Below are 25,396 nucleotides of genomic sequence, written 5' to 3' on the forward strand. Positions count from 1 at the left end.
TTATTCCCCTTGATGATGTTGTGCTTTTTTCCTCAATGTCCTCAAAAGTTTCAATGTTTAGCCATGTCTGCTATATCTGTTTTGTTTAAGAAATAAAGAAAGAAAGAAAGAAAGAAAGAAAGAAAGAAAGAAAGAAAGAAAGAAAGTGGCCAAAGTGGCTTTGTATAACGTATAAAAGCATCTGCCAAAAGAATAAATGTAAATGCAAATATGTAAGTTACATCACATCTCACATAACTGTCCAGAGTATCCACACGGTTCTCAAAGTCTCTTAATGAAGTCCCTAGTGAGTTAAAAACATTTTGCAAGCTGTTTGAAAGGGGGGAGTGGGGCTGTTACAGTAAACGTGATGTTTACCATAATGCTGCATTTTCTTGTTGAAGGGGAGTGACGGGGGGTGGCTGAAGTTTAGTCATCAGTATGACTCTGCAGTTCTTTAGAAATGTCTCACTGGAAGTTAAATTTAACAAAGAAGTTAATTAATTTGTGTGTTGTAGTGCTTCATAAAAACTAAATCAATTATGAAAAATTGTATATTTATTGGGTCTGATGATGTTCGAATAGTTCAAATTTTAAACACTGTGAATTTCTGTACACTGTAAAAACAGCAATTAGGCTTTGTAAAATGCTGGAACATGCAACAAGTTGAATAATCCTTTTTCTTGGATTTACACCACATCTGCAGAAATATACAATGTTAAATCAAGAGAATTTTCACTCACAAAAATTAGGCTACATTAAAAAAAATGTTTTTTTACACAAATTAAAAATTTTGAGTCAGGTTTGGGCCAACTAAAAATAACAGTTTAAATAAAAGAAACTGGGTGAACTAGTAAGGCTACTAATTGATAAAGCTCCTACTTTACAGTGTAGGTATTAATGCTGAGAAACTATTAAAAAAATAAAATAAATGTGTAAATTAAAAAATCTGTCAATTTAACAGAGGTTTGATCTAACTTCAAGTTTTTTATTTTTGGTTTCAAAAAGAGTTAACAAAATACCCCCTTAAACCCCCTTAATAAATTGCATAAACTTTTTAAACAGTTTTAAACAAAATACAGAGATGGTGTTACATGTTAGATCTGCATCATACATTTTAAAGAAGACAGAAAGTTTTAAAAAATTAAAACATAAAGTAAAAAAACAGAGGGGAAATTATATAAGGTTATACATTGAAAGCCATTTTTGACTTTTAAAAGATTTTTGTTTTTTTATGCCCATTAAAGACATAACATATGACTTATAGTCAATTTCAAATAGCCAGAATTGGAGTCTTTTCCAAAAATGTACACTTGTGAATAAAAAACTTACCAATTATAATAAAAAGACTAACAATGTACCAAATACAAGATTTAGAGTTGTGATTAAAAAAAATGATGTCAAAAGTTTTTAAACAAATTTCAACATTTGTGTTTTCTGAGCGATATCTAATCTAATATCTAGCATAGACATCAGAGCTATAGCATGCAGACTCACACTGAAGACTGCAAGCCCAACTCAACAAGCCAATGGGGTTGAAGGAACCGAGTGCCTCCTCTTTTGCGTGCAGACAAACAGCAAATATTAAAAAACAAAACCTCAAAAACACAGCAATTAGATATACAGTAACACAGGCAGAAGTTCAAAGATTGATTATCATTAGGAGTAAATCTATATTTAGTTTGAAGTTTTGGACTAGCTCCTTATTTGAAGACTGTATTAATATAAAAAAAAATTATAATAATAGGAGGGGGGGTGGGAGGTGTTGTTTTCATTTAAACCCCCTTAATACTTCGAAGGATCTCAATACAAAATATGTGGGTGGGTTCATTAAATAGAGGAAATGTAGTTTACACTAATCTGTTTATTGAATAATAACAGTCATAAATAATGCTTTAATTCATTCATTCATTTTCTTTTCGGCTTTGTCCCTTTATTAATCTGGGGTCGCCACAGCGGAATGAACCACTATAATACTTTTATTTAACGTTAATATAAATATAAAACTAACCGCCCCTTTAATGGTCAATACCATTCCATCTGTAGACACTGTAAATGTTCAATGGATAGTTTTTCTTGTAAAATATGTTTTAACTATACATATCTTCAATGTAAGTCAGATTATATCCTATTTCTAGTGGCTATTTTAATGAATGAGCTGTCATTTAATTGAATTTATATATTTGATTCAATAGGCCATGCTGTGTGCATATGTGACCTATTACACAAACTACTACTAAAAAAACAAACTCAATCCCAGTGGTCAATGTAGATTTCGCACCCTGAGCATAACTAGCTTATATGAAGAGGAGATGATCATGAGCACTAGAACTGGTGGGCGGAGCCTCATTCAGAACTACAAATTCACATCTGCAGCATCTGCACTTACCTCTCCTCATTTCTGCCACTCACTCAAGAAGAAGAAGCCTGCAAAAACCCCTACAACATGGTAAGGCACTGGATTTTATGTTTAATTAAGAGGTTTATTTGCAAACTCAGCAAACAAACCTAAACCTATAATTTCTTTTCTTCTAGACATCTTACACTGACAAAGGAGAAAAGGTAACTTATGATATCGAGATTTTTTATTAATTTGTCTAAATGAAAATGTTTTTTCTATGTCCACCTGCATTGTGAACTTTGCTTACTTGCGTAATGCCTCATTTAGATTTTATATTAATTTAAGAATAAGAATATACTTAAAAAGTTATATTTGTATGCATCCCAACAGCATGAGGAAGGCAAGTTCGTCTGCTTTGACCACATCACTTTCTGGGTTGGAAATGCCAAACAGGTAATTTTGAACAGTAGATGTTTGTAGATTTTGTTTGTTTGAATGTTAGAGGAGTTGTTCTGTAGGGAGATGCTATTGGTTCTTTTCAGGGGTGGGAGAAAAACCACCATCCTCTCCACTTACTAATTTGTTCCATATTGAGACTTTTATGGGTCATTCTTTGATATCACCAGTAGATGGTGCCATTATCAAACTGTAGATCTACTTATGGGGGAGAAAAGAATGAAAGATGCCTGGGTCATATAGGAGAATTTGGCATTTTTGTGTCTGCATTATTATATTGATAGCCAGAATGTTAAATACAAGACAAGTGTTTGCATTTATGTTAAAAAAATAAATAAAAGTTGGGTGAAATAAAATATGAAATTATGGGATTAATAATATTAATTCACATTATTAACAGACAGCAGAAACTATATTTATGTAAAAAATAATGTTACAAATTATGCACAAATGAAACAACATGCTTATAATGACATCTGTGTGTTCAGATATGTGACCCTGCAACACAAAATCAGTCCTGTGTGTTTTATCCATCATCTGATGTAAACCATATGGTTTGTTGGATAATATTTGGCTGATATACAACTATTTGAAAATCTGGTATCTGATGGTTTCAAAATATTAAAATATTGAGAAAATCAGGTTTCCAGATTAATTTAGCAATGCATAATACTAATCAAAATTTTTGGATACATTTAGGCAACAAAAATGATAAAATACCTTAATGAAAGGTAATCTGAACTTAATATTGTAATGATTTTGGGCATAAAATAGAAATCAACAGTTTGACTATTTTTACAAATATTCTACCTTACAAAATAATACTAGATTTGTCACACTCACACGCACGCACGCACGCACGCACGCACGCACACACACACACACACACACACACACACACACATCAGTTCTGGGAAAAGATTAATCAAGATTAATCACACTGAAAATACACATAGTATTTGAAATTTCAACATAACAACATTTTAACATAATATATGTGTGTGTATTATAGATATTATGAATATTTTGTCCACACATATATAGAGAAAAAGCTATTTACAAATTTGTTACACAGATATTTATATGTATATATAATTTGTATCATATACACATATTTTATATCTAAATATAATTAAACATTTTCTGAATTATAGGCATTCATCTGTGTATTTCTATATACATAATACATATACACAGTACACACACAAATTATTTCAAAACAAACTTTTATTTTGAATGTGATTAATCACGATTGATTCTTGCCCAGCACTAATATTGAAGGCAAAGTGTATAGATTTAAAATGACAGTTAAAGTAACTACATTTTTGGGGGCTAAAATGTGTCTCCTCAAACAGTCTTTAAATATGAATAGACAATATTGTTTGGTATATAAATGACTGGTACACTAAGTGAAATTTAAGTGGGTGTCTCCTGTGCATCATGGTCAAATGTAGCCATTATTTGTGCTTAGGAAAAACACTATATAGTTTTACTTTTAAATAATATATTTGTGAATAATTTCATTTGAACGTTCAAAATCTAAAGTTTGGATATAATTAAAATACAAATAATATTCTTTTGATTACTCAAAGTTGAAATCTCTCCATCCTGCTGTCCTCTTTGTTTTCTTCTCTGTTCTACCTCAGGCAGCATCTTATTACTGTAATAAACTGGGTTTTGAGCCACTGGCATATCGTGGGCTGGAGACGGGCAGTCGTGATGTTGTGTCTCATGCTGTCAAACAGGGCAAGGTGAGAGATTTGGTCATCGTTCTTGCCTGTCCCCTTCATTCCTGAAAGAAAGAGAACAGTCAGTTTAGTCAGAATAATAAAAGTTATTCACTGATCTGTTTTTTATTACCTGTAGATTATTTATGTCTTCACATCTGCCTTGAATCCTGGTAATAAAGGTAAGACTCAGAGATTGATATTTTGGGGGGTTTACCATTAAAACCATATTTGTTACAATATAATGTATGTTGTTTTTGATGAACAGAAATGGGAGATCACCTGGTGAAACATGGAGATGGTGTTAGAGATGTTGCTTTCACTGTAGAGAACTGTGACTTCCTGGTAGAGGTAAAGGACAATTATTTTAAACACTTAAAAATCACTGGAGATCATTTGTTTTATTATTAATCAGCATTTGCTTGATTAATTTTGTCTGTAGAAAGCAAGAGAACGAGGTGCCATCATCATTAAAGAGTCTCATGCTGTGGAGGATAAGTTTGGAAGGGTGAAAATAGCAGTGCTGCAGACAGTATGTATTATCCTTTTATAGTGCAATACATAATTAAAGATAGCAATTAAACTAACTCAATAGGTGACAATAAAGAAATGTACAACTTTACAATGAATAATTATGAAAAATATTGAAAAATATATGAATTATAACATAATAAAAAAATAGGTAACACTATTGTAATACTTTTATATGTACTAACAAATTATTTACTAACACTACTAATTTAATAAACAACTAATCAGCTGCTTATTAATAGTTAGCAAGTAGGTGCAGGTGGTATTCTGATATTCAAAATTAGGCTTATTTTCAAATATTGATTTCATAACTGTTAAAATTACAGTTATTATGTACACTTATTAAATACTTCATCTCTGATAGTTTCTTTTTGTTTGTTTGTTTGTTTGTTTGTTTGTTTGTTTGTTTGTTTGTTTGTTTTTTGCAGTATGGTGATACCACTCATACTTTTGTAGAGCGGGCAGGATATAATGGTCTCTTTCTCCCAGGATTCCATGCTCCCCTGTTCTGTGATCCTTTCTTGGCCAAACTGTGAGTGCCGTGTTCAGAGTGTGTGATCATTTATGAAGATGTTTCAATTGTGTACGCAGTTGTTTAGTGGTAAAATTGAGTCCACTCCACTAGAATAACTGCAGCACCACAGAGGAACGATATACACAGTATATATTTTGAGGAATTTTCTCCAGCTGAATAATGCTAAAAACATTGTCAGACAATCAGGTTCCAAGCAGGGAATGATAAATCTGCAGCATGTGCTTAAATTGTCAGTTCACCCAAACATTTTAACTGTGTTATTAATTACTCACAATCAACTATTCCAAACCCACAAGACCTTAGTTCAACTTCAGAACACAAATGAAGATATTCCAGGTGAAATAAGAAAAATCAGAGCTCTCTCATCCTCCATAGACAGCAAGGTTCTTGACTCTTTCAAAGTCCAGAAAAACGTCCTCAAAACAGATCATAAGCCTTCAGTGGTTCAATCTGAATAACATAAAGCTGCAAGAATACTTTTGTGCGCACACAAAATAAAAATAACTTTACTCAGAAGTTTCTTCCCCTCAGTGTCAGTATATTGTGCATGTTCATGCCAGAGCTGTGCTCTTTATGGTTGTCGTGCTCGAACTGCTGATTATATCAAAGACCCTTTAAGGCAAGTCATTTCACTCGGTGACCATCTTTAAAAAGCCTCTCGGCCAGTATGCTCAGGCATTTTGTCTGAATGGGGAAACATTAAATTCTTTAAAACTGTTTGCCAAGCTTACGATTACATTACATATTTGGAATCACCAATAAGGACTGCGCCTCGCGTTCATTTCATACAGATTACAAAACCCGAAACATTTTTGTTTCTAGTGGGTCCGTTTAAAATTTCAAGCTTTATGTGGATATATTTTTTAAGTCTGTGAAGCAAGTATTCGCTGAGATTCCAGTGTGTTTGTTGACTGCATAAACTGTCGTAAAAGCACACGTCTGGTCAGAGCTTCTCACCACGAGAAACATCAGTTAATAGCCATCAATGATTGGCTCCAGTACTAGTAGGTGAGGCTTTATTCGCCATATTGACTAGAAGCTTGTGGCATCTGGGGTACATTAGCACACAGTACTAATGAACACGCACAATATACTGACCCTGGGGAGAAGAAACTGTTGAAAAAAGTCTTTATTTTTGTATTATGTGTGCACATGTTTTCTTGTAGCTTCACAATATTCCAATTTAGCTCTCAGATTTCACTTAAAATTTCTTAATGTTTGTTCCAAAGATGAACAAAGGTTTCGAGGGATTGGAACAACATGAGGGTCAATAAATAATAACATACTTTTCATTTTTAGGTGAACTAAACCTTTAAAATGAACTGAATTCTGTTGATTATTAATATGGATGCTGATATACTTTGTTAGTTATCAGTACTCCTCATTCTTGGTGTAATAATAATCCTCATGTTCACATAAAAGCTTCATATCTTAGATCATGCATGAATGGTTTGTTTTTCTACCAGTAAGTTTTCTTTTTAATGTTGTTCGTCTTTTACAGACCAAGCGGAAAGCTGGACTTCATCGACCATGTGGTTGGAAATCAGCCTGACAGTGAGATGGTGCCAATAGTGGAGTGGTAAAAAAAACTTTCCTGAAAACACATTGTTGAACATTCTCCAGATCTGATCAGTCAGGCACCATCAGATCTCAGTGCCAGGGTTGTGTAAGACTAAAAAGCATAAAAGAAGTCACGAGAGGTACTCGCCTAGAATACAGTGCAAGTCTTTGGGGGGGAACTCCCAATCCGTCCCATCCAGTCAGATCCACAGACAGGCTATCCCGAGAGATCACGCAGCATCTCCATGGTGAGGATGGAGGAAAGAGAGAGATGAAACATCAGGAGAGAGAGAATAGATGGAGATGGCAGATGGGCTGCTTGTGTTTTAGTCTATGGAAAGAGGGACTGAATGTTACGCAACAAAACTCTTCAGTAATTATGACTCAGCAAAATGGCTTTTTAAAGGGTCTTCGACACCATCTGGAGATGGTTAAACACAGCGGGGAGGGGGAGAAAGAGGGAGGCGAGGGAATAACTGAATTATCTAAACCAGACCCCATCCCATCGCAAAAAGCTGTTATATGTCCACTGCAAAAAATACCTTAAAGGTGTGTTCACCCAAAAAATGTAAATGTCCTCATTGTTTAATCTCCCTCACGTGAATCTCCCTCATGTGATTTTAAACTTTTTTGAGTTTCTTTCTTCTGTTGAACACAAAAGAAGATATTTTGAAGAATGTTGGTTGCTGGTACCTTTTAGCTGTAATAAATAAATAAATACTATCTAAGTCAATGGGTACAATCAACCAGCATTTTTAAAATTATCTTCTTTTGTGTTCAGCAGACGAAAGAAACTCAAATAGGTTAGAAATTGTGAAGAGTAAATGATGACAGTATATTCATTTTTGGGTGAACTATCTCTTTAAGTTATTAAGTCTTTTAAAAAAGTAAATTATGGTTTAAGCGACAAGAAAACTAAACAAATCTGTTAAATGGGTGAGAAAATTACACAGTTTCAAGATATATTTTCTAAGCCTTTTTATAGCCCAGTGACAGGTTGAGCAAAATAGATGCAACAAGTTTTTTGCTCCTGGATTTGAGGATCCTCCTTGCAGACCCTCTCCAGTTCTGTCAGGTTGGATGGTAAACATTGGTGGTCAGCCATATTTAGGTCTTTCCAGAGATACTCAATTGGGTTTAAGTCAGGCCTTTGGCTGGGCCATCCTTCGTTATTTTTGCTTTTTCATATGTTTAATTTTTTTATAAAATAAGACTTTCATAAAATAATAGCTTTATATTTTTTGATTTTGCAGACACCTTTATCTGAATCATGTTCACCACTGTTCCTTCAAGATTTTCTTCTGGATTTTATGTTTTTTTTTCCCCAATTTGTGGCTATGAAGAGTTTATTTGCAAAAACAGATGATTCCTAATTTTTACATTTTCAGACATCATGTTTTTACGTTGTTGTTTGAAGAGTAAAACTGCTTAAAAAACTGAATATGTCCATAGGAGAATCTTGAGGGAACCAGCTGTGAATTAGTCTTTAGCTATTTATTTAGCACTGCTATTTTATAGATTGATACTTGCATTTTTGCCAACTGCATCAGAATTAATTAATATACATAAATAACTGGCTTGTTTGTGTTTGTATGAAGGTATCAGAGGAACCTGCTGTTCCACAGATTCTGGTCTGTGGATGATAAGCAGCTGCAGACTGAATACAGTGCGCTGCGCTCCATAGTAGTGGCCAACTATGAAGAAACTGTCAAAATGCCAATCAATGAACCAGCCACAGGGAAGCGCAAGTCTCAGATCCAGGCACGTATTACAGACATGACATCTGCTTACAGTCACCTCTTCATGCAGGCATCCATCCGTTCATCCGACCGTCTTTTCTTCTTTTAGGAGTATGTGGAGTACTATGGGGGAGCGGGGGTTCAACACATCGCCATGAACACCTCTGACATTATTTCAGCTGTGAGTAAACCACATAAATATTTCACACTAATGGATCCATTAAGAAGACCCATTTATTCTTAATGTAAAACCATTTTAAAAGGAACTTTTCACGTTTTTGGAAATAGATTTATTTTACAAGTCCCCTACAGTTTAACAGATGAATGAGGTTTACCATTTTTTAATCCATTCAGCTGTTCAAGTTTGGCAGAAGCATTTTTAGCTTAGCTTAGCATAAATCATTCAATCGGATTAGACTATTAGCATCTTGCTAAATAAAAAAAAAAGGAGTTTCAATAATTTTCCAATAATTTCCTATAAGTTTCCTATAAGGGGTTCTAATAATTTCAATTCAGCAGACGAAATGATATTATGCAGCACTATTAACAAGCTGGGAACTATTTTTAGTTTCTGCATAATATCATTGCACCTGCTGCAGCCATGGTACAGCAGCAAAGTTCCTTGATTATTCCTTGAATAAGAGTTTAGTTTCTAGCCAAATCAGCCTAGAAAATAGCTAGTTTTTATTTTCCATCGGTTCTAATGGATGCTAATGGTCTAATGCGATTCAATAATTTACGCTAAGCTAAGCTAAAAGTGCACCTAGCAGACCCAGAGATCAAATGAATGGATTTAAAAATGGTCAAAACAAACTCTGGTGTTGTTAAATGAGCTAATTTAATAATCTAAAGATTTTTAAAGATAAATCTTTAAATAACATATTTTGTATGATGGAAAGATTCCATGAATATTTCGCCAATAAAGAAAGCTTATTTGTTAAATGTTAGAACTTTGATTCACTGACACAGACCTGTTTTCAGATCCGTAACCTAAAGGAACGTGGTATGGAGTTCATGAGTGTTCCTGACACTTACTACCAGCAGCTCAAGGAGAAACTGAAGCTATCCAAAGTCAAAATCATTGAGGATCTCAATGTACTGGAGGTGAGATGAAGGTTCCTGTTAAAATACAATAATAAATACAATAGTTTTTAGTAGCTTACTGTCAGTAGTATCTTCTAAATTTTAATTTGTCTTTATAGAATTTATCAAAAATTTATTTTATAGCAGGTCTGAATGTAAAAATAACGTATTTTATTTTACACAGGAACTTAAAATCCTGGTGGATTATGATGACAATGGTTACCTGCTCCAGATATTCACCAAACCAGTGCAGGACAGACCTACTGTGTTTTTAGAAGTCATCCAGAGAAACAACCATCAGGTAAGTTTTTTTCCGCAGTTGTTTCAGAACATGCATTCATAAACATGTGCATGTAACACATTAAAACTATTGCTCAGAAATGTCTGCCTTTATCTTCCTATGTAGGAAGTGAATAAAAATATGTATTCATCTGTTTCTCTTAGGGTTTTGGGGCTGGAAATTTCAAATCTCTGTTTGAGGCAATTGAAGCTGACCAGAATGCAAGAGGAAACCTCACCATTCTTACACCTAATGGCACATCAGAAACACTCTGAACAAGTGATTTAATGCATGGTTCTCAAAAACATACACGGTAAACTTGATAATGATTTACTTGGTCATATTTACATTTGGCTTTCAAGCATGTGCCATTCATTATAATTTGTACCCAAGTGTTTCTTGTGTCTTTTTTAAATAAATGAAACACCATCTCATTTTTAGAATACATTTCCCCTTGACTCCCATATTAAAACTGATCATGGTTTTATTATAGTAAATCTGTAGTTATACAATATATTGATTACCAATTGAATAACCATAGAACTCTTTACTATTTGTAGTATAATCATGGTTAATTTTTTCAAGGGCTTGTTAAAGCTAATTTCATTGTTTGCATTTTATGACTCCAGATCCACTTAATTTGAAACTTAATTTAAAAAATCAAGCACAATAAAATATTATTTTTACCTTTAATTTCTTCACACATGACGTCTTATTCATCTCAAACTTCTTCACTGGCTGCCTCCTCCTTGAGAAAAAATGTAGTAAGTATGTATAAATCATGTTGAAAATAATAAGGTTTTAATAATTTAAGGTCACTTGCAATTTGAGTTAGAAAGTCATACAATTACCCACAAAGTTTGTAGGTCCTCATGCCACACAGTACTGGTTAAGAAAATCTTTAATATGCATACTTACAAGATAGCGGGATTCACCTGCATTCACCAAAAACTTCCTTTTTAAAGCTTTTTACATTAAATATTCAAAGTCAATTATCGCCTACTGTACAACAATACCAAAGGATTAACATTAGCTGATCGATCTAAAGTACCCTTGACATGAAGCACAAAACAAAATAAAGTATCATGAAAATGTGTTGTATTAAATTGTGTTCTACAGTATAGTTTTTTTTTCTTGTTTTAAATGAAAAGGAAGATATAAAAATATCTAGCCAAGTAATTTCTTTTGCAGTAAAGTATTAAAGTGAGCAAAAATTCAAAACATATTTGGAAAAATACATATATTTTTATTTTCATTTATATTTCACAATAAAACTCATCAAAATAAGCAACATGATATGAAAACCACATGTAATCACAGAAATAAATATGACCTGAAATTCTTGAACATTTTCCAAATGCAATCAACCAGAATATAAAACCTGAGCTTTTGACATTAGCCAGGAATGCTATGCCTTGTGAACGCTCTAAAAGAAGTCCTTAAAAACACAGCCTAATGAACTGTACACTACCTGACAAAAGTCTTGCTGCCTATCCAAGTTTTAGGAACAACAAATAATAACTTGACTTCTAGTTGATCATTTAGTATTAGAAGTGGCTTATATGAAAGGCAAAGGACTCTAGATTACACTTATTTTAGCAAAATAAAATATGAACATGCCTTGATTTTTAATTCTTTAATTAGGACAGTGAGGTCTGACTTTGCTTAGACAAAAGTCTTGTCGCTTAACAGAAATAATGAACAGTATAGAATATAAAGTCATGGTGCAGTGGAAAAATAATTAATATTGTGTATGACTCCCATGAGCTTGGATGACTGCATCCATACACCTCTGCAATGACTCTAAAAACTTATTAATAAAGTCATCTGGAATGGCAAAGAAAGTGTTCGTTCAGGACTCCAAGGACTTTCACCTTTAATGCCTCCTCCATCTTACCACAGACATGCTCAATATTGTTTATGTCTGGTGACTGGGCTGGCCAATCCTGGAGCACCTTGACCTTCTTTGCTTTCAGTAATTTTGATGTGGAGGCTGAAGTATAACAAGGAGTGCTACCCTGCTGAAGAATTTGCCCTGTCCTGTGGTTTGTAATGTAATGGGCAGCAAAAATGTCTTGATACCTCAGGCTGTTGATGTTGCCATCCACTCTGCAGATCTCTCACACGCCCCCATACTGAATGTAACCCCAAAGCATGATTTTTCCATCACCAAACTTGACTGATTTCTGAGAACCTTGGGTCAATAAGGGTTCCAATAGGTATTCTGCAGTATTTGTGATGATTGGGATTCAGTTCAATAGATGATTCATCTGAAAAATCTACTTTCTGCCACTTTTCCAAGTGAACAACAAGAAGTCAAGTTATTATTTGTTGTTCTTACAACAGGGATCGACGACAAGACTTTTGTACTATTTGTAGTAGTGTCTTAATATGAAGACATGTTCCATGTTTTAATTTTAAATGATGTTTTACCCATTCTAAATTGTGTTTTGCGTTGTGTAGTGTTCAGGTTTAAAGGAAATGTTTGAATAATTTACCTGAACAGAACTTTGTGCTTAAAAACAGATTCATGTTTACTGCTAATACTTTTTTGTGTTTGATGAGTTATTGTCTAGTTGAGGGTTCCTCTACAGTTCTCTGCACCACACAGACAGGGGATCTTCTCGTCCTCAATAGGGAATTTGTAATCATAAGTGATCTCTTCATTTACAGTGATAGGTTGCCGTGAGTAGATGACAATCTTCTTTTGAGCTTCTACAGTGATGACTTTGGCATAACAGTTTGGCTACAGAAGGAAAAGCACATGAATAAAACAGTAAGTTAAAAAATGAAATCAAATGGCCAAAGAAGAAAATGAAAGAATTGTTTGATACATTGACAATGACTATTAAGATATTTCTGGTCATACATTGCAACTGTGGTTGATGAATCTTGCCAGGTTACCACACTTGGTTGCATCAATGATGGTGTCGTGGTCCACCCGGAATAGATAGCTGCTTCCAATGCCTTCATTTTCATAACGCCTTTCACGCATGTCCGCTATTACCTACAGGCAGAATTTAAGAAATCATGATAACAATACCAAAATTTGATGCTCTGGGCAATTGTAAAGTGTTTTGTGCAGTTGAAAGTGTACTTGGGGTGATTGTCATGTAGTTGCTAAGGTATTTTGAATGGATGTTAGGATAAGGCTATTAGGTGTGCGATATTAACAAACCAAAATCACGATATTTTGGGGTATTTTTATAGATTACAATAATTACAGTGTATATTTGTTATGGTACCTTTGGTGGTTTATGCCTTTCATGAATATATAAAAATGCCAGCAAAACCTCTAGGTGATTTGTACTGTAGGTGGTGGTGAATGAAGTGACTCTCATAAATGAATAGATCATTGAATGATATGACTCATACAGTTAATTAAAAACAGATTAATTCAGGCATTAAGCTCTGTAGTGTTGTTCTGAGATATACAAATATTTATTCTTCCGCAGTCACATTCACAGTCTCTCTTTTGTTCCAAGTTTTAAATTCTTTCGTACAGCGCTGCGAAAAGGGGCGGGATTAAATAAGATGTTTAGACATAAAAAAAAAACAGCAATTTGCTCCATGTTTTAAATTTCTGTTCAGAGAGGTCCTGTTTTGATCCTTGATTGGTCTCATGCAGTCAAGTGATTCGATTTCGCAGGTCAGAGTTCACCAAGCTTGAACTTTGCAACGCAGCGAACTGCGAAACTTAACGCATGACCCTGCATTTCCTGTCTCACGCATTCGCGTGCATATGAATGGAAGTCTATGGGAGGAAAAGCCCAGTGTGACCGCAGTTTTTGGGTATTTATAGTGGCTTAGGAATCGTCTGATTGGTGAATCATAAATTAAATAATGCGGGACCAGCTGCAAGCAATCATAAGCACGTGATCCTCTCAAAATTGGTTTATAAATAAACTTCACTTGTTGATCAGTGTTATTCAGTACAAATGACACAGAATGTGTGATGTGTTTGCAGCTAACACAGAATTCACCTCGAATAACTCAACTCAATCTGAAAATTCAGTAAAAAAAACATCCTTTGAGTAAACTAGAGCTAGTGACGCATTCCGCGGTTTCTCTTTGTGATCTCTTTGCATTTGGTGTGAACCCAGCATTAGAGTTCTTTGGAGTAGAGCTTTATATCTCACCTGCCGAATACTCTGGCCCACATATTCAATTATCATTTCATCAGCAGCAATAGGCTCCTCCGCAAAAAGCCCCCAGTCATGAATACGACTCTTGCCAAAACGGAGCCTCTTTTTGCGGAACTGTAAAGTGAACAACATATATTTAATTAAACATTTATGCTCCTTGTACTTAAAAAAAAAAACAGAGGAGGGCAAACTGTACTGTAGACTTTTAATGTTCAAGAACAAAGCTTTTGGGCTGCGTCCGAAACCACATATTTCCATACTATATAGTGCGCTAAAAAGAATTCAAAAATCAGTATGCGAGAAGTACCCGGATGACCTACTACTTCCAGCAAGATTCTGAAGTGCGCATTCCATGCACATTGCGCTATCCCATGATGCCCCGCGAGAGAATTCATGAATGGGAGTGAAGCATCGCAACTGACGCGAGTAGGTCACGTGACCATGACAAAATGACGGATGTAGTACGTCCGAACTCCATTCATACTGCTCACATTCAAACTGTGTAGAACGTATTTTTCTAATGTAGTAGTAGGCGATTTTGGACGCAGCCTTTGGCCTTTTCGGATTCTCCTCATTTTAGGACTGCTGGTCTCACCTTGAGCTGGTTGAATTTGAGGAGGTCACTGTCACAGCTGAAGGAGGACAACAGGCGGCGCTGTTCTGCTCTGAGTTCAGAGCCAGATCTGGATGAATGTGGAACCTGAGCTGAAACACTCTTTCCCTGCATTGATCAGAACCTAATTACTGTAAATGACTTCCAGTAGTGAAAGAAGTATACAGTAAGATCATTAATATGAAGAAGTTTGTCTGAATTCTTTTACTTTTATTTGCTGTGTGTGTATGGTTTTAGATTTTATTGCTAAGAAGTTTGCACAAGGTTTAATGTAAGCTGTGCAAACATTGAACTTTGCTTTGGTCTTCACTGCACATGTTCTGTCAACACTAAAACTAGACATACTAAAACTAAAACAGAAACTAACTATATAAAAAAGCATAGAAATGAGTTTACAACACAAAAATAAACTAATACAAACAAAACCATTAATGAAATGAATAAAAACTAAACTGAAAAGTACAGCAAACTGAAATAAGTAAAAACTAACCTAAAAATGTAGAACTATAATAACCTTGTTTCTCACCTGAGTATCTGCAGTAAACTCTTCTGAAGCAGTAAGCTCATTACAGAGATACCGCAGCTTTTCCCTCTTGCTGATGAAGTAATAACCTTCACTGCGTGCACAACCTGTCACATGATTCCTGACCCCATCCAACCATCTTCTCGGCCTGTCGTCAGAAGTGCTGGTTGGTGCACCAGAGTCAAGAAACAACATTCATAAAACCAATTTTACATGAAACATAAAAAAAAAAGTTTTAAAAAGCACATTTTTAAATACTTTCACTATAGCATGTATTATGCTTCTAAGGATATGAGGATGTGGGATCCAGCGCGTTCGGCTCAACCAATCATATTCGTTATCCTCCACCACAAGCCTCTCATAGGAGGCCTTCAGGTGCCGGATCTCCTCTTCATTCACTCCTTTAGTCCACACAGCATGAAGGACCAACTTCTCTCTTCTCTTAGAGCGTGGAGTGAAGATAAGATGAGGAATCAATGAGGAATCTCTCCTCACACAGGACGACTCTGAAAGCCTTTGAGTCTCAATCTGCTGACGACTATTGTCTGTTTCTTCTGTCCTGATATTTGAGACTCTGTCCAAAGACTCCAAACATTCATTGGTAAAAGGTCTTGTTGTCACACTGCTCACTTGTGAAGATGAATGAGTATTTAGATCAGTGCACCGTCTTGTGCGTTGTAATTCAATCATTCGTTGTCTATTTTTAAGACGCTCTCGTCGCCTTTTTAAGCGTGCCTTGTCTGAATGAGGTGTGTGACTATTATTTATACTAAAATTGTTTGTTTGTGCGTCTGACTGTGCAAAATCAGTGTCACGATGACGTCCAGAATTCAACAGCTCTCTTTGTTGAACATGTTCTTCTCTGTGGTTTAACACAGGTGGAGACAGAGACATGTCTCTCCCTGGAGTCCTTGGGATCCCGCTGTCAGTAAAAGAAGACAGAAAGGGGTTGCAGGGGCTTTCCAGTCTTCGTGAAGGCTCTCGCGGTGGTGTTATTATTTCAGAGTGATAAACAAAACCTGGATCATTGACTCTGCCTGGTGTTTTTGGGATTTCCTCATATCCAGGATATGATGACAGGAGAGGAACACGGTAGTAAAGCGGTGAGGATCGAAGTTCTTGGATGCCGGTAGGAGATGGAGGAGGTGGTAGTGGTGTCGGTGGTCCTGGTGGTAGAATATTATCCTCATCATCCTCCAGTTCCAGACATCCACCAGGAGTGTGTGGCAGATCTACGTCCTCGACAGCCGGAGGAGAAAATCTCCGTCGTAGTTCCATGTCAGGGTCACTGTCAGACAGAGATCCAGTGGGTGTGATGGGTCTGAGGTGCACAGGATCCTCCAGTGTTTCTGTGATGACTCTCTGGTCCTCTGAGTCTGTAGTGTACTGGGTCTCCAAGTCATCTGAAAGCGCAAAGATACATGATGCAACTAACATTTACTTGAAGATATCAAATTTAGTTTGATTTGATTGATCTGATATGCCAAATATGCACATGTAGGTCTAAGTGTAGGTCTATTTGTTTATGCTATAATGTAGGGCTGGGCGATTTGGCCTAAAATTAAATTCTCGATTAATTGAACATTTTACCGCGATTACAATTAATGAACAATTCTTTTATTTATTTATTTTATTTTTTGGCCTCATAGTTCACTGACAAGTTTTGTACATTAAATAGGCTCACATATTACAATTGATTTCTGAATGAAGAGCGCATTACTTGATTTTAAAATAAATAAAGGAAACACGCACTATCTATGATTATTTATTGAACATCAGAATAGAAAATATGCCGTCTCAAGGCATCTCTGGTGCAGCATCCAATCATCGTTAATGTAGTGCAAACGTGCAACGTGTAATAAATTTCTTGAGAGGCGCGCAGGTATACGAGCTCGCGAAGGCTGCACCAGACCATACCCGTGCATTCAATGCAGAAGTATAAATCAGCCTTAATGGAACGGGGTCACGTGACTCCACACGTGGTAGGGAAAGAAATTTAAAAGATTTACCAGGAAAAATTAGATCATTTATAGGGTATAAATTTAGATTTCTATTACTTTTCGATTAATCGCCCAAGCCTACTATAATGTAAATTGGGTAAAAAAGGTTTAAAATGTAAAGATTACAATATGACCTAAAAAGATAATTTAACAGAGAAAAACAGCTATAGTTCCCAAAGTTAAAATGCTTAATGGAAATGCATGTATTATTATTATATAAGAGTGCTGTTTTAAATGAAGATGTCTTTTTAAAAACTTTGTTAAAGCACAAAAACATTTAATAATGCTAAAAAAAAGTATGATTATTATTATTACCAGATTTTACCTAATGGCTGTCCCAACAACATTTTAATCACATAAATGATTAAAATGTGTTTTGATTTCAGATAAAAACACTTTTTCACACCACTGTGTGTGTAAATATACATATATATATATTTTTTTTTTTTTAATGGTTAAACAACGTTTCTACAACTTAATGAAATAAAAAGTAATTACTGGAATGAACACCTTAAGAAAATCCCTTTTTTATATAGATTTAAGATTAAAAGCAATTTTGTTCAATCTTTTATAGGCCTTAAGTTCACTCAAAAAAAAAAGCGTGTCATAAATTACTCACCTTTTACTTTTTTCTTTTAACACCTTTTACTTTTTTCTTCTATTGAACACAAAAAAAAGAGATTTTGAAAAGAGATTTGAAAGCCTGTAACCACTGACATCTATAGTATTGTTTTTCCTACTATGAATGTCAATGGTTACAGGTTTCTTTCAAAATCTCTTCTTTAGTGTTTGACCAAAGGAAAAACCAAAAAACAAATATTGCAGAAACTCGGGTTATATCTTGAAAATAAAAATGTAAAAAATATTATCTAAACATTTTTTTACAGAATGTTTATTTTCAGGGATCTAAAATTCAGACATATTGAAAAAGAGTGATTACTCAGGTAAAAAAAAATAACCCCCACCTGATAATCCTCTGTATGTAGGAGAAGGTGGGCTTGGCAGCTCTGACTCCTGATCTGAGAAGAATTTCACCGGGTCTGGGAGCTTCAGTTTGTTTGTCAAACAGTGTTTAACAGGGTCCTGTAAGGTGTATCTGAGAGGCTCAGGCAGTTTCAGACCCTGCATATACACTCGTACACTCAGTTCCTCCTCTGGGTCTTCCACTTGAGCTTGATCCCAATCTGTAGCAGAACCACAAATCACAATATATTTAACAATAATGATTGAATCATGCAGATTTATTAATGCTCTAACGGTTGATTATTACAACTTCAAGATAACTCTGAAAAAATAAATTATAGAAATTCTCAAAAACACATTAAATAAAATATGTAGATAAAGTTTAAAATTAAATAGTAAAATCTGTATTCTCAGTCTGCATATTTTAGGATATTCAAAGTGAATGTATAAATCTTTATTAAACGTTTAGTTCAAATCAATTCAAAATGACCTTCGTATACCTTAACCATTTACTTACCATCATGTTTTTACAAACCTATAAATCTTTTGTCAACCCTCAAAACAAATAAAGATATCTTCAGTCAAATACGAGATCTCTCTGTCCTTCCATTGACAACCTATTCACATTAAATTATGGTGCTTAAATCTTTTGTGGGATCAGTTTGACTTTGTAAGAATATATATACAGTATACACAGTTGAAGTCAGAATTATTAGCCCCCTTTGAATTTTTTTTTCTTTTTAAATTTTTTTCCAAATGATGTTTAACAGAGCAAGGACATTTTCACAGTATGTCTGATAATATTTTTTCTTCTGGAGAAAGTCTTATTTGTTATATTTCGCTAGAATAAAAGCAGTGTTTAATTTAAAAAAAAAAAACATTTTAAGGTCAACATTATTAGCCCCTTTAAGCTATTTTTTTTTTCGATAGACTACAGAACAAACCATCATTATACAATAATTACCCTAACTTGCCTAGTTAACCTAATTAACCCAGTTAAGCCTTTGAATGTCACTTTCAGCTGTATAGAAGTGTCTTGCAAAATATCATAATAAAATATTATGTACTGTCATCATGACAAAGATAAAATAAATCAGTTATTAGAAATGAGTTATTAAAACTATTATGTTCAGAAATGTGTTGAAAATATTTTCTCTCTTTTAAACAGAAACTGGGGGGGTTAATAATTCAGGGGGGCTAATAATTCTGACTTCAACTGTATATATATTCAGAGTTTTGAGAAAAATCGTATAAATATGACTGCAAATATAAAATTATAAACAAAAATTTAAATAGAAAGTTGTGTTTCAAATATGAAATTATTTATTTTATGTTTGAAACAACATGAGTAAAGGATGACAGGATTTTCATTTAGTGATGAACTGAATATATCTTGTCTATTCAGTGGCCTCTAGTGGAAAATAAATAGTATGGTTTTGTTTTCATTTTGGATACAGGGAGGCTGATTTGTGCTTATTTCGAAACCGAAAATCAATGAACTAACCAAAAAAGTCATTGTCTACATCACTTTCAATTGAATCTGGAGCAGACGGGGTCACAGGGGGTTCGAGATCTTCTTCCCAGTGTGTAGAAGCTAAGAAAACCGGAGTGTGAACCGTTTGTTGGTTTTCATGATCATCCTCATCTGAAGAAATCCATATAGTCTCTACTACTCTTCTGTTCTTGTGTGGTGTTTCAGGAAGAGAACTTTGACCATCTGACTGATCATCCTCAGCAGAAGACACAGATGAGGACTCGTCACTTCTGTCGTCTAAAGAGACAAAGTCAGGTTCTAGAGGAAGAGGGAAAGTGGGGAGTCCATTACCGATGGAGAAGAGCTGAGGAGTGAGAGGCACTTCTGGGAAGAGAGCTAAAGAGTCGGATCCTTGGCTCATTTAGAAGCTGATGAATTGGAATGCTGAGAGTATCTGAGGGATAAAAAGAGAAATTTAATAAATTTCAATACATTTGACCAAATGTAAAAAAAACTAGGGTTATATTAAACTATAATACATGAATAAGTGCATATTTGAGGATTTGGTTTGTTTGTTTATATTTATAAAAGTGCCATACAAAATTATGGAGTCTGTATGATTTTTTTTTTTGTTCATGAAAGTAAAGTATTATGCTCATAAAGAAAGAAATATCTGTAAACAAGGAAAATAGTAAATATTTAATACATTAAATATAAATAATGCCAAATATTTTGTATGTAATGAGAACAGATATCATGAATACCTGTATCTGTATCTTCATCATCTACAATAACACAGGGATCACTCTTGTCTTTACCAACTTTTTAACTTCAACCTGAAAAAACAGACATCATCAAACTGTACCCATCGATACAGCATTATCTAATTTTATATTATGAATTTTACTGACACAATACCTCATCACATGCATGCACTTGGTCTGGTTTTGGTTCCTCCACCTTCTCGGAATTATTGTCATCATCCTCCTCCTCCTCACTATCTAAGGCTAAAGGCCTGGAATGCCTTCGTTTCACCATGGTGTCTTCACTGGCATTTAAGACTGTGGCCTCATCAACATAATCTGGGGCTGTTTGCTGCTCTGATTCTTCATGAAATAAATGTTGGAAATTTTTGTCAGTGTAGAATATCTGCTTCATACACCTCTTCTGTTAATGTTATTACAAAACTTTAAAAGCCTGTTTCCTCCTGATATTTTCTGAAATAATGCTAATTATGATATTGTTTCCACACTTAAGAATCACTAAAGCTAAATGAAAGAGGTAATGGCTAATGGCTTAAATTGCTCATGTGGATTAACATTACCCCAGTTACACTGCTTAAGTTCATTCATTCATTTTCTTTTCAGCTTAGTCCCTTTATTAACCTGGGGTCGCCACAGCAGAATGAACCGCCAACTTATCCAGCAGATGTTTTACACAGTGGATGCCCTTCCAGCTGCAACCCATCACTGGGAAACACCCATACACACTCAATAACACACATACACTACGGCCAATTTTAGCTTACCCAATTCACCTATACCACATGTCTTTGGACTTGTGGGGGTAATCGGAGCACCCGGAGGAAAGCCCCGCGAACCAGGGAGCATGCAAACTCCACACAGAAATCCCCCAGCTGCTTAAGTTTAATTCAGTATTCCTAACAGTTGTTTATAACAAAAAAACAAAGATATCAGAACCCTTTACGACTGGAACCACACTGAGATTTAGAAATTTTGAAAAAAAAAATTCTAGCTATGATTGGTAGACTGTGGTAAACACTAATAAATGCAACTAATTGAGTTTGCTGCAGTTTGCGCTATAATCAAAAGGAGATGTAATTTTGTTTGTTGATGTTATGTAATGGTATCTTATATGCAAAAAGTATGTTTTGAAAAAAAGTAAATGTCAAAACGAACCTTCATCTTCAGAGTGCTCAAGACCAGGAGAAGGACAGATCCTTTTAACATCAGTGGAGCTCTGACCACATGGATCCTTCCTCTTTAACCGAGCATAAAGACAAATCAGAAATCACCATTCATTATCAGACACAACTTTTTATAAACCCAGTGGTTCTTAATCAGGGACCCATGGGACGCCATACAGGGCCTCAGCAAACCACACATTAAAATATGTCAAAATAAATAAAAGACCATTTTATAGATTTGAATACATGTTCTTTTTTGGCATCAAAATATATAGCCTAATTTTTTTTAACTATTTAAAAAAGTAATTATTTATATGTAGGAGAAAATCCTCAGCTAGGTATTTCAAGCAATTTTATCATTACAAAGTCACGGGGAAATTCAGACAGGACATTGTATAATGTTTATATAAATGTACATAAAATAAAGTAAGTACATAAAATAATACCATGTTTTGTACCTTAAAACGATGGCAGTTTAATGGGCACCATGTAGACTCTTTATTTTTCCTGAGTCCAGTATACAGCCTTCACCCCCAGCAGTCCCTAATCTCAAGCATTGCGCCATTACTCTGAGTTTTATGTCTTTATTTCCACCTGATTTAACAGCTGGGGCAGATACCTGAAAGAGCACAACATGATATAAAGGGTTAATTCACCCAAAAATGAAAATTCTATTGTTAATTGGTCACCCTAATGTCTTTTCAGTCTACTAATGGCCCGTTTCCACTGAGTGGTACGGTACGGTACAGTTTGGTTCGCTATGCTTTTAAAGCCAATTCCACGGTCAAAGGTTAACTAAAAGCGAACTGTACCTTACCACTTTTTGGTCACCATTTGCAAAGGGTACCATGCAGGCCAAAGGGTACCATAAGGTGGAGCAAGACGTGCAGCTGAACGCTATTGGTTTACAAAGATACATCACTCGCAGAAGCAGAAGAATGAAAACAAAGGAACCACCATGTTTTAAATACACAGCCGAGACATTAAACCATAATAATATAAACATATAATAATGAGCCATGGTTTATGTGTATAATAAAGCATCTGTTTTATGAGGTGCTTCTTATATGATATGTGAGCGACCTGTACAGCTTTACTGTGACATTTTCTTGAGCGAAAAAGACGTTGACTGAAACTTTCTGTTGTACACCACGCCATTGGTACCATTTTAGCAGTGGAAATGCAAGCCTGATAAAGATGACCGGTACCGTACTGTACCACTCAATGGAAACAGGCAATTAGACTTTGTTCATCTTCAGAACACACATTAAAATATTTAAGATTAAATTCGAGAGCTCCCTCCTCCTCCATGTAAGTGACATGAGATGTTCTATGTCCAGAAAAAGAACCAAAAGCATTGTCAAAACATTCCTCAGTGTAATCATACAAAGTTCCAAGAACACTTTGTTAGCTAATGTTTTCTCTTTGTTGTCAGATCGTCAAGGTGTGCATTTGCTATGGTAATACAAAGCTGTGTGTTCTTGGAGCTTCATATGATTACAGTTTGAACCATTGAAGTCACATGTAATGTTTTGATGAAGTTTTTCGTTTCTTTTCTGGACTTTGAACATCCAATGAACTTTTCTTTCTATGGACAGTCAGAGAGCTCCCTGATTTCATCTAAAATATTCTAATTTGCATTCTGAAAATAAACAAAGATCTCAGGGGATTGGAACAACATGAGGGTGAGCATTAAATAAAAGAATTTTCATTTTTAGGTAAACTAATACTTTAAGGAAAATAATATTTAAATCACATCATTTGGTTCAACATTACGTTTGAAATAAGAAATAAATCCCACCTTGGCTGCCTGTTCTTTGTCATTCCACCACTGATCAAATGCTTTGAAGGCCACAATCTCAATCATTCTGCGGTGTATGTCTTTCTTTACAATGGCCCGCAGTTCAGAAGCAACTATAGCCAGAACTATATCTACTGTGGCCCTATGAGGTAACTCTTTCGTGGGGACGTACCCAGGTGGGGGCACTGAAGGGTCAAACCTGGGCATGAGAGGAGGAGGCCAGGGTGGCCTGTACCTCAACATAGTAGATGAACACCCAGCAGAAGGGTGAGGTGGGCGCTGAGTCATAAAACTAAAGGACTGGGGGAGGAAAGGGGGTGAGAAGGAAGTTTGCCCTTGTGTTATTCTAGTTGGAATAGGAAGAGGTGCCAAACTAGTCTGCCAGCTTGATGGCCGACAGACTTGCTTGATGGCTGAATGAGGATACAATGAGCCAGAAGATGTAGGTAGAGAGTACCCAGGTAACAAGGGGTAGTGAGCTGATGGGATTGGAGGTGGGGGTATTTCAGACATAGGGGGTGTTGAAGAGCTCCTGTTGGTGCAGATCACTGGTATACTAGATGGCTGGTCTGAAGTATCTTGATCTTCATTTGGATTGACCTAGAAAAGGGTTTGGTATTGATGTAAATGTGTAAATACTTTATTATTAAAAAAGGTCATCTAAATTGGCCTTAGTGTATGAGTGTGTGCGAATGTGAGAGTGTATGGGTTCTCAGTACTGGGCTGCAGCTGGAAGGACATCCGCTGTGTAAAACATATGCTGGAATAGTTGGCATAGTGCTAGAATAGTTTTTTAAATATCACTTTTCTAAAACTCACAAATGTACTCAGTACTCAGAAGGGTTGTGTACTGTACTGCAATATTTTATGAGACTGCCTAATTTTTTAAATTTTTAAATAATTATATCTGAGGAAGCAAAGAAGGCTGAAATTTAAATAAACTCATGTAACTAAGGTAAAAGAAATGGCCTGGAATGGGTAATTTAAAGGGTAAATTTCACTCCAAAATTAAAATTATGTAACAAAAATATTCAGGATATACAATAATAAAACTTTTTTGTGTGTTCCAACGATTAATAACGCTTTTTGGATTTGGAACAGCATGAGTTTAAAAAAATGATTACAGTAATTTACAAAATGTATTGACACATTTCTGATTGAACTAACTCTTTAATGGTGTTTTGACTATGAGATGGATGGATGGATGGATGGATGGATGGATGGATGGATGGAAAGATGGATGGGTGGAAGGATAGATGCGTGGATGGATCAGTTACTTACAATGGTGCTGGAGGACATCTCGGACAAGGGCTTCTTAGGTGACTGAAGTTCATGTTTGTCTTCTTCCACATCAAAGAGTGCAGAGGGATTCACATCCTCCATTCCAGATAAACTTTCTCTTGGATAGGAACCTGTATCTCTAACAATAGAGGACGTTTGATCACAATTTAAAGAAACACCAGTGGTCAGTGACTGAAAGGAACTGGACAGGCACTGATGATGATCAATCTCTTCAGTAGACTCTGAGTCTGAACTGTCTTGGCTCAGAATCGGTAGAACTGGACTACCAGCACTTAAAAGCATTTGTATGCGAGAGTCCAGACTGTCAGGCTTTGACTCTGGAGCAGGAAATTCAGGAGAAGGACACTGAACTGTGGGCTCTGAAATATCTCCAGTGGTTTCAGGAGAAGAGCACAGGTTTGGGACATATGAGTGAGA

At 35.3% G+C, this 25,396-nt stretch overlaps 2 protein-coding genes across 2 annotated transcripts; one reads left to right on the forward strand and one right to left on the reverse strand.

The window, feature by feature from the left end:
• Positions 1 to 2,311: 2,311 nt before the first annotated feature.
• On the forward strand, positions 2,312 to 10,665 carry hpdb (4-hydroxyphenylpyruvate dioxygenase b). The gene is made up of 14 exons (XM_056463289.1): positions 2,312 to 2,428; positions 2,515 to 2,541; positions 2,711 to 2,773; positions 4,423 to 4,527; positions 4,643 to 4,685; positions 4,772 to 4,854; positions 4,946 to 5,035; positions 5,463 to 5,566; positions 7,071 to 7,148; positions 8,728 to 8,890; positions 8,978 to 9,049; positions 9,850 to 9,972; positions 10,136 to 10,252; positions 10,396 to 10,665. The coding sequence occupies exons 1-14, from the start codon at positions 2,426 to 2,428 to the stop codon at positions 10,504 to 10,506; spliced, it is 1,182 nt and encodes a 393-aa protein (XP_056319264.1). The 5' UTR covers positions 2,312 to 2,425; the 3' UTR covers positions 10,507 to 10,665.
• A 2,068-nt stretch (positions 10,666 to 12,733) lies between these two features.
• setd1bb (SET domain containing 1B, histone lysine methyltransferase b) lies at positions 12,734 to 25,390 on the reverse strand (the record flags this gene model as incomplete). Its single annotated transcript, XM_056463287.1, is given in 16 exon segments — positions 12,734 to 12,977; positions 13,101 to 13,238; positions 14,371 to 14,490; positions 14,972 to 15,097; positions 15,516 to 15,682; positions 15,806 to 16,915; positions 18,478 to 18,696; positions 19,980 to 20,271; positions 20,274 to 20,311; positions 20,314 to 20,403; positions 20,714 to 20,778; positions 20,863 to 21,055; positions 21,869 to 21,948; positions 22,335 to 22,495; positions 23,678 to 24,277; positions 24,959 to 25,390. Coding segments are annotated over 16 exon segments (4,005 nt in total), but the record flags the coding sequence as incomplete, so codon positions are not given.
• Positions 25,391 to 25,396: the final 6 nt, after the last annotated feature.

The sequence above is a fragment of the Danio aesculapii genome, chromosome 8 (genome assembly GCF_903798145.1).
Source record: "Danio aesculapii chromosome 8, fDanAes4.1, whole genome shotgun sequence".
In the NCBI taxonomy this organism is placed as follows: Eukaryota; Metazoa; Chordata; class Actinopteri; order Cypriniformes; family Danionidae; genus Danio; species Danio aesculapii.

What these genes read in the sequence shown, in the direction of transcription:
- hpdb (XM_056463289.1), top strand. An exon ending in CTTGAATCCTGGTAATAAAG is followed by an intron (nt 4,686 to 4,771) that starts GTAAGACTCAGA and finishes TTTGATGAACAG; the next exon opens with AAATGGGAGATCACCTGGTG. An exon ending in AGGATCTCAATGTACTGGAG is followed by an intron (nt 9,973 to 10,135) that starts GTGAGATGAAGG and finishes TATTTTACACAG; the next exon opens with GAACTTAAAATCCTGGTGGA.